At 37.6% G+C, this 14150-nt stretch overlaps 1 protein-coding gene across 6 annotated transcripts in view; it reads left to right on the plus strand.

Annotated features, from left to right (window-relative positions):
- The window catches only part of CNKSR2 (connector enhancer of kinase suppressor of Ras 2), a 210948-nt gene that overhangs the window by 42534 nt on the left and 154264 nt on the right, over nucleotides 1–14150 (plus strand). For all 6 annotated transcript variants that reach the window (XM_027900407.1, XM_027900408.1, XM_027900403.1 and 3 more), the window contains exon 3: nucleotides 7412–7614. In XM_027900407.1, coding sequence (XP_027756208.1) covers nucleotides 7412–7614 — 203 coding nt within the window. The remainder of the gene's footprint in view (nucleotides 1–7411; nucleotides 7615–14150) is intronic.

The raw sequence follows: 14150 nt of genomic DNA on the forward strand, positions 1-14150 counted from the left end.
CCTGTAAATTTGCAAAATACTTCTTTGTGGAATCTGCATTTGTGTAGAATAGAGTTTGGTTAAACAATAAAGTAAAACAGTTTTTTTGCTTTATACGGCATACTGGTTTCAATACTAGTTTCATGCTAGTTATTTAGATCTGCTATGGATGCACAGGAATTTATTATACACTGTATATTTGAATCTATAAAGCTAGAAGATTGCAGCAGATGAAATAGCATTATTATTTGGCAGAGAAAACATTGGTGTGCACTAACAGCATGAAATTGCTTATAATTTACCACTAACACAAAACATTTATATGCAAATGAATGCAAAAAAATAGACCTACTTTACCCATGAATGATTTGATTCCTCTTAAGAATTATACCTTTTATCTTAATTTCATCTTCCTGCCATTTCTCACACAGAAATCTTTTCCTTTGCACTTATCACTAGTCAGATCTTAAAACTACTTTTGTCAGTAACAGTTAATATTAGACTTACTCATCATAGCGCTAAATGGGAAAGACTTCATTTCAGAATGGAGATTTGTATTTACTGGATTACTTACCCTTTTCACTACTGCCCTTTGCAAGTTGAAGTTCTGCTTATATACCATACGCCTTCCTGTCTTCAACCTGAGCTGGCTTCACTGCAGAGAAGGAAATCATGAAGTCCATGGCCAGATCAATAAAGTTAAGGAATTAAAGGGTTTCTATCAATAAAGCTAAGGAATTAAAGGGTTTCTGATAGCTCATATAGATCACATTAAAAATGTGTTAGCAGATCTTTTACATCAAAATGCAGTAAACTCTGTGGTTTGCCAAAGGCAGTAAATATGTCTGTATGCAAAGGGTGAACGTCCTTCCTCTCACCAGTCTCAAGAATCAGTTATGGATCCTAGATACTTTTCTTAATTGTTTTATATTTCTTTGGAATCTTTGAAGGTTTGGGTGAGTACGAAATAAATGCCCTTATTCAGAGACTCATAGCATGGTTTGGGTTGGAAGGAGCTTTTATAAAAATCAAACCCCCTAGTTAAAAGCAGACTGAATGAAGAGAGCTGTTACATTGTAAAATGTTTTAAAGAAGTAGTGTGCTCATAACAATTACTTAATTCCTTTTTTTTAAAAAAAAATATTTTAAACTGCCAGTTAGCTGATTAAAATTTTGTGAAATGTGTATAACTGAATATGTAACTAGTAGTTTCAGTTGTGGAGAAATAAGAGCACTTGACTGACTAAGGACAAAATTACATGAGAAAATAGAAAAACAAAAAAGTAATGAGCACTTGGGGTTTCAGAGTCTGTTGATTGAATAAGAGTAAGAAGAATAGTTTATATAATTGCTCTATTAGTGCTACAAAGCGTGACCAAGGCTTGGCTTTTTGATGTGTTGCTTGATTGTGCTGTAGAAAAAAAAGGGCATTTTTCAAGAAAGGGTTTAATGATGATGATTATGAATCTTTCCTAGGTTCTGCAGGGCTATAAGTATCATGCACCTGAGGTTTTTTTCAGTGACTGTAAACATTTAGGACAAATATTTACACTCTTTGAAACCATTTGCCTTTTAATCAGTGTATGTTTAATAATTGCAGTAAATGATACTTGAGCTATCTTGGTTTTTGTTCTTATCTACTTATTCTGTGTTTATGAAACAGATGTGTTAGGATCATGCGTTGTGCACTTCTAAATTACCCCATATGTCAGTGCTATTTGAAGGAGAGATAACCTTAGTGCTGGCATTTTGTGACGCTGGAAGAGGGCCCGTTAGAAATATATGTTGTAGGCAGATCTGATGAGGTATAAAGTTACATAAGGCACCTTCCATATGACAAGCTGTGATATCAGTTGCTAGCAGCTTTGGGCTGGTAAGCTATCTGCCTCATACTTTGTGGGATGTGTTCAGCCAAATGTTTTGGAGAATGAGGTTCAAATGCTTTTTTTTTTTTTTTTCATTTTTAAAAACAACTTTGGAGACGAAGGCTGGAACTTTTCCTGGTGAATTTTGGTCCGACACAAATTTTAAGGTGTGGTTTTGAAGTGGCTGCCATGTGCTGTGATATCCATGTGATGCTGTTTTGATTATTCATTTAAAATCTTCCTGAGGCTTCTTGAGAAATGAAAATTCTGTGAACTTTACTGTTTTCAGGCTTCTTGGTTAAAAGCAAAGAAATGATACTCAAGAAATAAATATGGAAGATGAAAGCACTGAAAAATAGTAAGGAGCAGAATTATGCTAACCTGAGGTGATATTAGGTCCATTTCTTAGAAGCCATATGACATTCTTACCTAAAACCCCTCTGTTCAGCCTGTGAATAAGTGGAAAAAGCCTTCTTATTGCATTAGAGAGAAAACTTATAATTACGTCTCTGTGGTAGTTATCCATGTTACTGAGAGATATCAAATATAATTGAGAAGGTACACTTTTTTACACATAATTTATTACTCAGTACAGCCATCTAGACTATAAAATTTGTCTTTTCAAAAGGTTGCTTTTTTTTCCCTTCCTTAAAATACAGTGTTTTTGTGTGTGATGACAGATATTTACCAAATAAAAATAAACCTTTACCTTCTGCAGTTTATACAGTCAATGGTTGCCTTGTGCAGAGAGGCAGTAGAAATTAATTGATGTAAGCACTGCTATCTGCTCTGCCTGCCTGGTGAAGATACTGTTTTTATTTTCTCTTTGGCTCCAAGCACCAGTATTAGCAGTAGTATCTTCGGTTCCCATCTTGTGTCTCTTCAGTAAGAGTTAGGACTGGTCACTGCATGCCTTTTTCTCCACTGGTTTCCAGCAGCTTTCTGGGCTGAAGAGAAGAAATAGTGATTTAGGGAAGTAGGCAGTGGGGCCACATGCTGATTTCTCTGTTTTGGAGTGTTTGTAAGAGTCAAACAGTGTCACTGAACTTGATATAGTATTTGTGTTTGGAGACGTAGAGGTATTCATGGTTGCATAAAAGTTGTGATTGAGACTTCTCTTTTAGGGGATTTCTGGATTTGTTAATGGGACTGTGGCTGTGTCTGCATTGCATGTTGCAATGTGTTTAGATCTGAGCTTGGCTTTTTTAGTTAGCTGAGACGTCTTTGCTCTTGCAATGGGCAGTATAAAAATACCCTAAAACTAAAGGCCTTGGCAGCTTCTAGATGCTGTGTCTGAGCCAGCAGAGATAGTTAGCACTGTATGAATTAGGAACTCTTTACTTTTTTAGCTTTGCTGACAGTGTCAGACACACTTCCCCGCCAGTAAGTCAAGTGAATTTAACATGGGAAAAAGATGAAATGAGGTCTGATTTTTAAATTATTATTAATTTTTTTTTTTTTTAATTTTCATTGAGGGAAACAGGGAACACAATTAATGAACATTCATCATGCTAATCCAAGACAATTTTGCTTTACTTCCCCATGGGATTACTGAACTCTCTTTCTACCCTTGTGGTGCTGGTGCAAGGGTGGGCTGGCAGAGGGACTAGGCTGGCGCTTCTCACAAAAAAACTGAGCAAAACTCATCAGTGGTGATTAGAGCTGCTGCTTGTCAGCATGTGAAGAAAAGAGCTACAATTCATCACTCACACTGTCATGTGAAGCCACAGAAAAGTAATTAGCAGGTAAGATGTCTATTAATAGCTCCCACCACCTTTAGTTTGAACACCTGCTGACAAGCTATTACTCTGTGTAGCTTAAGTTCATCAAGTTCTTGTTTTATGGTTGCCAGAAGAGACTCCATTAGAGCCATTTCTGTTGAGGCAGGGTGTCTGAAGAAACTCTTTCCCTGTGGCCTCTCAGCGGATGTGTAGACTTGCATCTCTTCTCGTAATCTCTACAAGCATGCAGAGATTTCTTTGTGCTTCTTTCAATGACTGTGAATTGGTTTTGGCTAATGAAAGCATAACTTGTGTTAGTGCTGGCTAAATGCAGACTAGGGGAAAACAAAGAACTGTCTCCTTTGCCTGCAATTATATTCTTACAGTACTTGAAAATAAACGCAGTGCATTTCTAAGAAAACCATATTGTTAATAGTATGTTATCACATATAAAGTATGATTACACTGGGCAGTTTTTATTCAAGCATTCTTTTTTCACAACATGAGACTGTCCATTTTTAATGTGGGCCAGGAATATTAGTGATAAAAAAGTGGGAATTTGTTACCTTGGCTGATGTTTTAGGATCCTTCTACTAGAAGGCTTCAATAAACACAGCAGCCCAAAAATATATTTTGCCTGAAATTTATCTCTGTATTTTCAATCTATGGCTTTACCTGTCTCATATTACAGGTGGAGGCTTTACCAACATCAGTGCCATCCTTATATAAGACTAAATTTTATATGTAGCTTAGGCTGAAATTTATGTTAAAGAACACACACATACACATTTGATGAATATGCGTGAAAAATAGGCTTTGTGTCTTTTAACACTGCCTCTTCCTTTCCTCATATCTGATGGTGGAAAAAAAAAAAATAAGAAAAAGTGTGTAGCTCTGGGTGGCCATGACTTAGATGATGACAAGAAGCCACTAAGCTTTTGTAGGAGCTGATTTTCTGAAGAAGCATATACAAGAAGGCAGCCCGTTTTCCTGTTGTATAAAAAAATCTGAGTGTTGCTTTGCTTGGTCTGCAGTGTTCAATATTGCAGGTTTTCTTTTTTGTTGGTGCTTTACTTTCTGGTGGGGCTGGAGGTCTGTCTGTGTGCTGCCTGCCAAGGCTCCTGCTGGGGAGGGCACGTCACTCCAGGCAGGCTGGGAACCAGCACCCGCCTGTCCGAGCAGATGAGGTACACACAAGGTGACAAAGTGGGGGATGGCAAAACACAGGGAGTTAAATAATTTGGGGTTGTTGAGGAGCATTGGGATGCAGCCTGCCCTTCCCCCAGCCATGGGCGCTATGTGGGGCTGATCTGGAGAGGCAAGCAGGGGCTTGGGCTCACCCGACTCCTTCCCCGTGCACACACCTGCCTTAGTTTTATATTTGTATAATCGCACTCAGCTTCTTAGGAACATCCCCTTGAATTAAGAAATTCAGCATTTCAGTGTGTTGGACAGAAGGCAGCCCCAGAGAAGCCCAGCCTGCAGTTTGTGGTCTTACTGCCTCACTTTGAAGGATATGAGTGTCATGTTGCGTGGGGCTCACTTGTGGTGGGGTTTTGGTTTGCCTGATCTGTAAGACGTTTTTGGTAACTTATCATTTGTTCAGGATATCTTTGATTTGTTTCTTCCCCTGTTAATTTTGCCAAAATGAGCTAGATGCTCAAGAAGCAGAATGAAGTAAGGACAAACCTGCTATTTTTTTCAAACTTACTCCTACCCACTCCTCTGTCTCCTTTGGGCTTCCTCAGCCAGAGCAACCACAGAGAACTGCAGAAGAAAACAGACTTATTTTTATCTATTCATCCCTTTACTTCGGACTGATTTAATAAGTTATTAGTTATGAGCCATTTAGCTGCATAATAAAGTATGTTTTACTTTTCAATCCCAATTAATTGTTTTCATCTTGTAATTTTTTATTTATAACCTAATTTTATCTGTTGTATAATTGCTCTTGAATATTTACATGGTAGAAAACTCACTGCCCAAACATACAATTTGTCTAATTGGGAACCAATTGTGGAGGCAGAGGACAGTGCCTGTGCAGAAGCTGTGCAGTTGAGAAGCATGTCTGCAAAGACTTCTTTGCTCAAAACAGGGATGTTCACAGAAGTTCCAGGAGTGGTTTTTAAAACACCTTAGTGTATGGTCACTGCTGAATTCCACAGTGCATCCTCTGCTTCCAAAGTGGTTCTAGCAGCTCTCTCACAAAGTGCATTTGGTTTACAGGCACAAGGAGCTGGCTGGGAGATGGCAGACAAGCTCTGTGCTGTAGTCTCTCCCTGCTGTGATGATCTCTCATTGGCTTGGGAGGGGATGTTGTGGGAGGGCTGGGGGCTCAGCAGGACTAGCTTCTGTATAATGTTCCTGCAGTCCCTGTGTCATTAAAGAGGATTAAATTCATTTAGTAGATGGTTTGGATTAGGAGTGTGACAACTGCTGTAAACAATCACCACCTCACCACCTGCCCAATTCTTATAGAAAAGAGGTGAGTAAGCTTCAGCAGTCTTAAATTAGCATCGGCAAGTTTATCTCTTCTCCCATCTCTTCTTGTGGACAGATGAGCATGGAGACCAAACCGGTGGCGTAGGAGGAGGGCTGGGGTGGACAGGGAGAGTCATTCCAAAGTAGGTTTTTCTGTGTGCATCTGAGGAGCTTTGCAAATCCTGCTTGATCATCATTTGTGGTAGAAAATGGTCCACCTTCCGTAGTAAGTTGCCCTTTCCTTTGTCAACTGAACAAGTTGTCAGCACCCAGTGTTATCAGCCTGTGATGTGGTTAAAGTGAGGAGCACCTTCAGAATTCCGTAGCTGTCTAGAGGAGTACTAAACTCAAGTCTGTGCAATTGCTTATTCCTTTACAAAGGCAAAATAAGACCTCTTTTGTAATAACTCTGTTACTCTCTGCATGAGTGAGGAAAACAAATCTATTATAGAAATAACAAATCATGCATCTTGCTATATTATATTGTAATTGAACGTTAAATCAGGGCATTCTCTAGTGCTGTTTTGGTAACATTTGTACTTTTGAAGGATTTCCAAGTACTATTTGTTAATATTTCTGAATAATTATGTCTCTACTGCACAGCTGAGGAACTTAAGAAATTGTCTCTTAAATGGAAACAAAGTTAAGAATTTGACTTTAAATGGGCAGCATAGAGGTTGAGCAGGGCAGTATTGTGTTCTCTGGTCTGTGATTCTGATGGTCCTTTAGTGACAGAAAGAATAAAAATGAGGTGCTGAATGTACTTCCATCTCTGAAACCAACAAAAACAATTTAGTGTCGCATCGTGTCCACACTGTATGCTTCTGCTAGTTGCAAGCCCTCATGCCAAGTGTGATCTTAGGAATTATTGTGAGTAAGGACATGGGGACTGATCCCTAACCATCATATCTACTGAGCGAACCATCTGATCAAGCTCAGGTTAGATGGTGCTCTGAGCAACTTGGTCTTACCCATGGAAGGGAGGAGTGGACTAGATGGTCTTTAAGGTCCTTTCCAACCCAAACTGTTTTATGATTCTGTGTTTTACTGAGAGTGATGCACTGCTTTGAAAAACAATCTTCCAGACTAGTTTTTTTTTCTCCTTTTTGAGATGTTTTTCTCTGTGCACTTAAAATGAGCTAAAAGATCACTCATAATTTTGCTCTTCTTTTGTTCTGTTTTTATGCACTTCAGAAACAGAACATGCTATACATTTGAAAACTACTGAGTGGGTGTACTTCTACCTTAATTATTAGGAATGGTTAAGCTTTGATGTAGAACAGTCTTGGTGTTCTTGGTACTCCCTTCTGTACTTCGACATCTGTAAAGCTAACTTTTTTTTTTTTTTTTTTTTTTTTAATGCAGAACTATGGTTTGGAAACAGAAAATCTAAAAACCCTTTCTCACAAACTGAATGCATCTGCCAAAAATCTGCAGAACTTCATCACTGGGAGGAGGAGGAGTGGTCACTATGATGGAAGGACCAGTCGCAAATTACCGAATGATTTTCTGACATCAGTAGTGGATCTGATTGGAGCAGCTAAAAGTCTGCTGGCTTGGCTGGACAGGTAAAAACTCCCAAATGTGTCACAAGCAACACACACATACACAAACCCCAGCTTCTTTACAAAATGTAATGTAGACATTTAATGGAAGCAGAATTCATTTACGTATTCTGTGCAGATTTTTGTACCAATTGTTTTTGTTATGTCAGCATGCAGTTTGGATAGCAGTTCAGTACAATGCCTCCAAATGCACTGTAACCCTGCACATACAATGGAAATACAATAAATCAACAGGATGAGATATTTAGGTTTTATATGTATTTTTTATTAATATAGAACAATCCTTTGACATGCACAGCTCAGATTCATTACTCTGATACTACCAAGTTCACAAAACTGAAATCATACTTTTCATTACGTAAGTGTCAATATGTAGTTTCAGAATGTATGTGTGTAAAAACATGCATGTTGTGTTTTAGGTTTTTTAAACTGCAGTGAAATACCCCTGAAATTGTAGAGGCAATAGGAACTGTGTTTGTTACACTTTTACCTCTGTTACCTAGGAAGTATTTGGGACCAGGACTTAAGTGCTCCCCTTTGCTACATTTGTAGTGATGTTTTTCTAATTATAACAAGAGTAATAAGTAATATGGAGGTATTTAAGATGATCACTGAAACTCCTGAAGTGGTTACAATTAGTTTGTCTGTATATCTTTATAAAATGCATCACAATGAACTTCCATCAGCAAAATTAAAATGTTTATCTTGATTTAAAGGGGTATCTTATATTGTAACCAACAGCTGAATTTTTGTTCAGTGTGAGCTTTGTGTAACTTTTAAAATCCAACAGAATTATTTGGTTTTACTGCTGTGTGTTTTGTGTTTCGTTTTCCTGAGGAAAACTGGCTTCTGTCCCATAAATGATTTCCATATGAATGGTTTAGGTGAGGCATGAGTCTTTTCCATTTCTTAAGCCGAACAGCAAGCTCTTTGTTTTGGTCAGGAGATTGCAGCTACCATTGCTCCTTTTTTCTATTCCCTTTCTACCTTTCCCCAAGTTTCAAACCTAGAGTACCCAAAGTTGGCTCCTACATTTCTGTTTAGATATTTAACATTAAATTTGCAGAGAATTAATGTAATCTCATGGAAAGAATCTAGTATTGAATCTTGAAAAATGGAGAGTAAATTTTTAGCTCTGTGTCTAACCTGTTATTAATTGGAATATCCATAGGCCTCACTTTTTCTCCCTGAAAAATAATTTTTGGCAGAGAACAGCATATCATTCTGGGCTTTAAAACAGAAAGAATGATAGGAAAATGTGGGTTTTTTTGTGTAGACAGATCAGGTTTTGCCACTTCTTTCTATTTAGAAATAACCTTGTTTTTTTTCTCACTGGACCTGTGGCCATGATTAAAGACTGTTAGTTACAAAGTTGAGGTTCTTTTTGTCACTGTACTACTGTGCACTGCATGTACTTTTACATTTAGTTGAAATGATAGCTGATCAGACCCAGGAGTTCCAAGAAGTTAAAAATGAGGGCAATCCTAGTGGTAGCCTGCCTTTAGTAATTCTGTCTTTAGTGTCCAAATAAGGCTTCAAATTTCTAGGAAATTCCTTTTGAAGATCTGTGTAACTTTAACACCTGGTTCTAGCAAATGTTTCCTGAAACATTTTAAGACTTTTCTGATTTATGAGCATCTGGGTATATTGGTAAGGTTTGTTCTTTCTTCTTTGTGAAGTCCCCAAGTTAGAATGAAGGCAGGCCAATGACTGCATTTTTTTCAAGAAGTGGGAACATATGGAGATCAATATGATTCTGCTTATTATATGCCTTCTAAAAAGGTATTGGGGCCACTAGGGGGAGATAGAAAGATTTTAAAAAATAATTATTTAAAGTAAGGAACATGGATTTACTTTTATTTTGCACTGTTACTATTAAATCTGGGCCACAAATCTTAGGTTTTTGGTTGGTTTCTAGTACCAGTTTCATCTCTGGGGTTTGAGAGGGTAGAGCAAACCATTAGGAGGAATGGAGTGACTCTTAGGGTTGTCCACCCCATTGTAACAGACCTACTAGGCTGCCCCTATGCAGTGGTTTTTTAGGTCATGTCTGGGAAAAGCATCTTGCAGCAGCTTCAACTTGCATAGAAATGCAATGATGTGTTTTTTATGTGTAGGGAATAGTGATGACTCCATACAGATTGTGCTTTACTTGTCGTTTTAGTGAGTTCTCTTTTTATGATGTTTCTGTGGGACACTTACAATCTAAAAGGACTTTGTTAGGCCAGGCACAATTATCAAAAGGACTGGGAAAGTCATGATTTGCGGAGTTACTTTCACTGTGGCTCTTTCAGGGCCAGTCCAAGGACACTCTTTGTTCCAGGTCTCTGCCTGGAGCAGTCCTACTTCCAGATGTATGTCAGAAATTGAGTTTTACTGAAAATTAGGGTAGATTTTATTGCCAGGCTTTAAAAGTCTTTTGTTTTAATTTCATTTAGGAGCTGGAAAACTTAGTAGAGAATTCTAGCTATTTTCAAAAGAGGTTGGCTGATGATTTTGAGGAGCATGAAACAACTCTTCAATAACGTCCTGTAAAGAAGCTGTCATCACACTGATAGATTATGTCCTTCAACTAATTTTAACTTCCTGTTATTTTCTCAGCATGCAAAACCTATCCTCTTCACAGCTTAATAATGTTTTGTTTTATACACTTGCCCTAATCCTAAAATTCTTTCAAGTGAATCCCCTGACAAGATTGATACTTGCTTGAGAAACTGTGAGTCTTCTGTGAAAGTATGATGTGTTTCTACATGGCAGTTAACCTGGCCCTTAGGCTGATGGAAAGCCACGCTGGAGGCCATAGCAACAAACTACTTACTTGATGTTCAAAGCAACTTGGCATCAATATATCTCCAGTGATACTTCTCAGGAATTAGAGTATAATATAGTCTGTCAATCAGGTCTTCTAGATTTACAGTTAAATAATTGGTATTCTTTTCAGTCTTTGCTCCCGTAATTCATCAAAGTTGTATTCTTTGGAATAGTATTATGTGCCACCTTTCTTAATCCTGCTTTTTCTCTGATGTGTTAGGTTCCTGGAAATTCTCATATCTTTTAGGGCTGATACACTCCATCCTGGAAAGGAATCTTTTTTAAAATGTATAATTAAAGTAGGATTACTCTTTTGAATTCAGTACTCTGAATTCACAACATGAACGTGTCACGACTTTGTGACATAAAGCTGTTTCTAGCCTCATAAAAGTATTTTTTTTCTGTACACTAGTTATGTCCAGTAGTATCTGTACATTTAATTGGAATTGAAATTAGACATATTTATTTCTGTTAATCCCAGGTAAGGTTTTGTTCTTAAAGCACACATTTAAAATTAATCTGAAAATTGCTTTTCGAAAGTGTTGCTTCTTGCAGGTAAAGCTCATTACTGTAGTCTTGACTGGGAAGAACTGTAATGCTTTTTGTGGAAGAGGAAGAATCCTGAGCGAGCATGAACTGGGGTGACATTTGGTGGCAGCTGCATTAGCTCTGTCTCTTCCTGTTTCCCTCCTTGCTCTGCCAGCCCAGGATTCTGCTGATGTCATCTTCCAGGTTCTTCTTGGTTTGATATGTTCTTTTCATTCACCTCCACCACACTTTGGTTGTCTTTGCCAACCAGAATCCCTGGAAATCTGTATTTCCTGCATACTGCACTAAGTAAGAAAAAAATTCTTAGTTATGCTTCTGGGCCTCCTGTTCCTGCCTGCTCTGGAGTGTTTGGGCCATGTTACCTGAAGCAAAAACTCCGCATACCATGTATCCTGTGCAGTATCAAGAAGAATGTTTTAAAGCTTAGCAATAGGAACAATATCTGTATAAACTACAAACACCTACTTAGCGGATAGGAGTGGGGAAGGGTTGGTTGCTTTTTAGGGCTTTATTTGAGTCTTCATTAAAGACAGCCAAGATAAAGTGGTAGTTTATTTTTCTCCTAAGAGTTTAAGAAAATATAATCTACTTCCCATGAGATAACTGCCACAACATTTTGCGTCTGTTGTTGTGTCACAGCTTTTAATGGTTGTGAAATAGAATTTGTCAGGGACCACTGGATTTTTTTAGTGTACTGTTTGACTCAGCCATCTGTGTGGGCAGTGATTCAATATGTCTTTCACAGAAACTCTCCTGTAGCCCTTGTTTTTCACACTAGCATTATCCCACATTTGGAAATAAAAAACTTAAACAGTGCCTGCAGATTACACTGAAGTCTAAGGAGCAGGAACAAAGATATCGTGGAGATAGATTTTGTATTCAAGTCTTTCAGTGCTATGGCCAGAGAAAAGCTAGCAGGCAGGCTGACAAATGTGCATCAGTCTGATTAATTTACCGCTGCTCTCTAGATTCATGATACATGGACAGAATGGAACAAGAAGATGAACAAAAAAAACAACTGTAAATAGAAATTGTTGGTTATATAAAATATAGGGTAAAATTGCTGACAGAAGTAACAAAATGAAAAATTTCAGTGTAAAGGCCTTTCTAGCAAATCTAGGTCTGCTTTTAGGGCAATGTGTGGGGGGGGAGGGGGATTGTGTGTAATCCTTTAACTTCTAAACCCCAGGTGGGCAAATCATTTTGGTGGGGGCTTAAATGTATTAGTATTCTGTGAAGCGCTTATGTGTATACATAAATCTTATAAAGCAAAGCTAAAATCTGTGCCTGAAGTTAAGGACATTTGAATGCTTCAGTGGTTGACAGCAGAACTGACCCTCCAAGCCTTAAGCTGTGAGCTCTGCTGCATCAGAGCAGCCTGCAATGATGTAAACACTCTTTGTTTATGACTGAACAATTCTAGGTGTTTGGCTTCAGTGCACCCTTTAAGGTTGCTTTGTATGAAAGCATTGTGGTAGCAGAACACATTCCCCACTCCAAAATGGATCTCCCTCTTTTCACTGTGGTGACGTAGTCAATGCATACGTTTTCTTCCACTGTAGATAAAATGTGCTCTGCTGAATTTCTTTGTCTCGTTGTTTTTGGTGAATGAGCCTTGGTGATGTTTACGGTGTGACTATTTTGTAGTTTTGGGTTAAAAGGAACATTGTTTGCAAGCCCATAACTTCTTACTTACAAAGAAAGCGTTACTGGTTTAGATTCTCCTTTATAACAGACTTCATACAGTCCTGTTAAGTGTGCTTGGTTATTGCTTGTCCTGACAGGGTAAATCTGGCTTGCACACAAGATGGTGGGAATAAAAAATGAAAACCCAAGCGAAAAGAAACAAAAGAGTTCAGCAGAAACAAAAGAACTCAGCGATTCTTTACTCACCACACAAATAATGCACTTTCTGTCGATCGGTTTTTAGTCTTAAACCTGCTTGTTTCCTTTATACATTTTCCTTTATGCTGGTTTGAATGGTATGCCAAACCTGTCAGTAAGTGCTGCCTAAGAATGCTATGGTACTTAACTGTATTGTGCTCCTGGAACAGCTGTAAATGTTTAATAGAGCACTCATTTAAAGAATTCCTTTATCCAGTGTGAATTTTACTGCATTCTTCCCTGATTCTACATAAAGCAGCTGCATTAGAAAGACAAATAAAATCTTTGTTTCATGAAAGCCTAAAACTATGAATCTGGGATGGCTTTGGCACTATATATATACAACAGTATTGTACATTCAGATTTTTATTTGAGCTTAATATGTTACCTTTGAAGACTGAGTTATATGACTCTTTTAGTTGCCTCTCTCTTTAAAAGATTTTCTATTATTATGTTTAATAAAAATTCTCTGAGGATGTTTTCCCTTGGTAGGATGCTAAAATAAGTATGGGATTGGTTTTAAACCCATCGCAAAGTCTGTTGTTATAAAATACCTCAGTACTACAACCAGTGGTGAAATATAACTTTTATTTTGGGTGATGCTTTTACTAACAACAGTCAGTATTTGTCCAAATTGCAACTTTTTAAAGTGAAACAGATATTTCTATGTATCATGTTCCCCTAAGTGAATTTTATATGAAGAAGACAGATGAGGCTAATGCATATGAGGCCAAAAATGTTGATAACGTAGAAATGCCGAGTGTCTGCATCTCCCTCACAAATTTGTAATTGTTTGTGAAGGATATTCCTTCATGTGCAATCAGTAATTGTGAGTATTAATAGCTGTTGCATTGTATTATTTCTTAAGGCTCTGAGGGAATTAGCTGTGCTACATTAATGTGGCTGGTTTTTCTACCAGTCCTTCAGGGTAGCTTAATTAATTACTGCTAGATAATATAATTTTATTTTTCATTCTGAAAGATGCAGATACTACTAGAGATGTTAGTAAGGTCTCGATTCATAAAAGCGTACACACATTGAATGTGTTCTACAGCCTCCAATTACACATGTATAAAGAAACTTACTTTTCAGAGGTGTTATATTATTTATGTTAAAAACACTGACTTAAAAAATATGAAAAGAACCAATAGGGCTGTCATGCCTTGTCTTAGAAAAACCTTATGTCCCATAGACTAAGGTCTTGAAGTTGATTGATTTTAATGTTTAAAAAAGAAAAAAATTTTTTCCCTGTGAATTAGGTGTTTAGAAGCTCTTTATCTTGCTGTGGTGTCCTA

The sequence above is a fragment of the Empidonax traillii genome, unplaced genomic scaffold, assembly GCF_003031625.1.
Source record: "Empidonax traillii isolate 1590-97213 ecotype Southwest subspecies unplaced genomic scaffold, ASM303162v1 scaffold723:size436081, whole genome shotgun sequence".
NCBI lineage: Eukaryota > Metazoa > Chordata > Aves > Passeriformes > Tyrannidae > Empidonax > Empidonax traillii.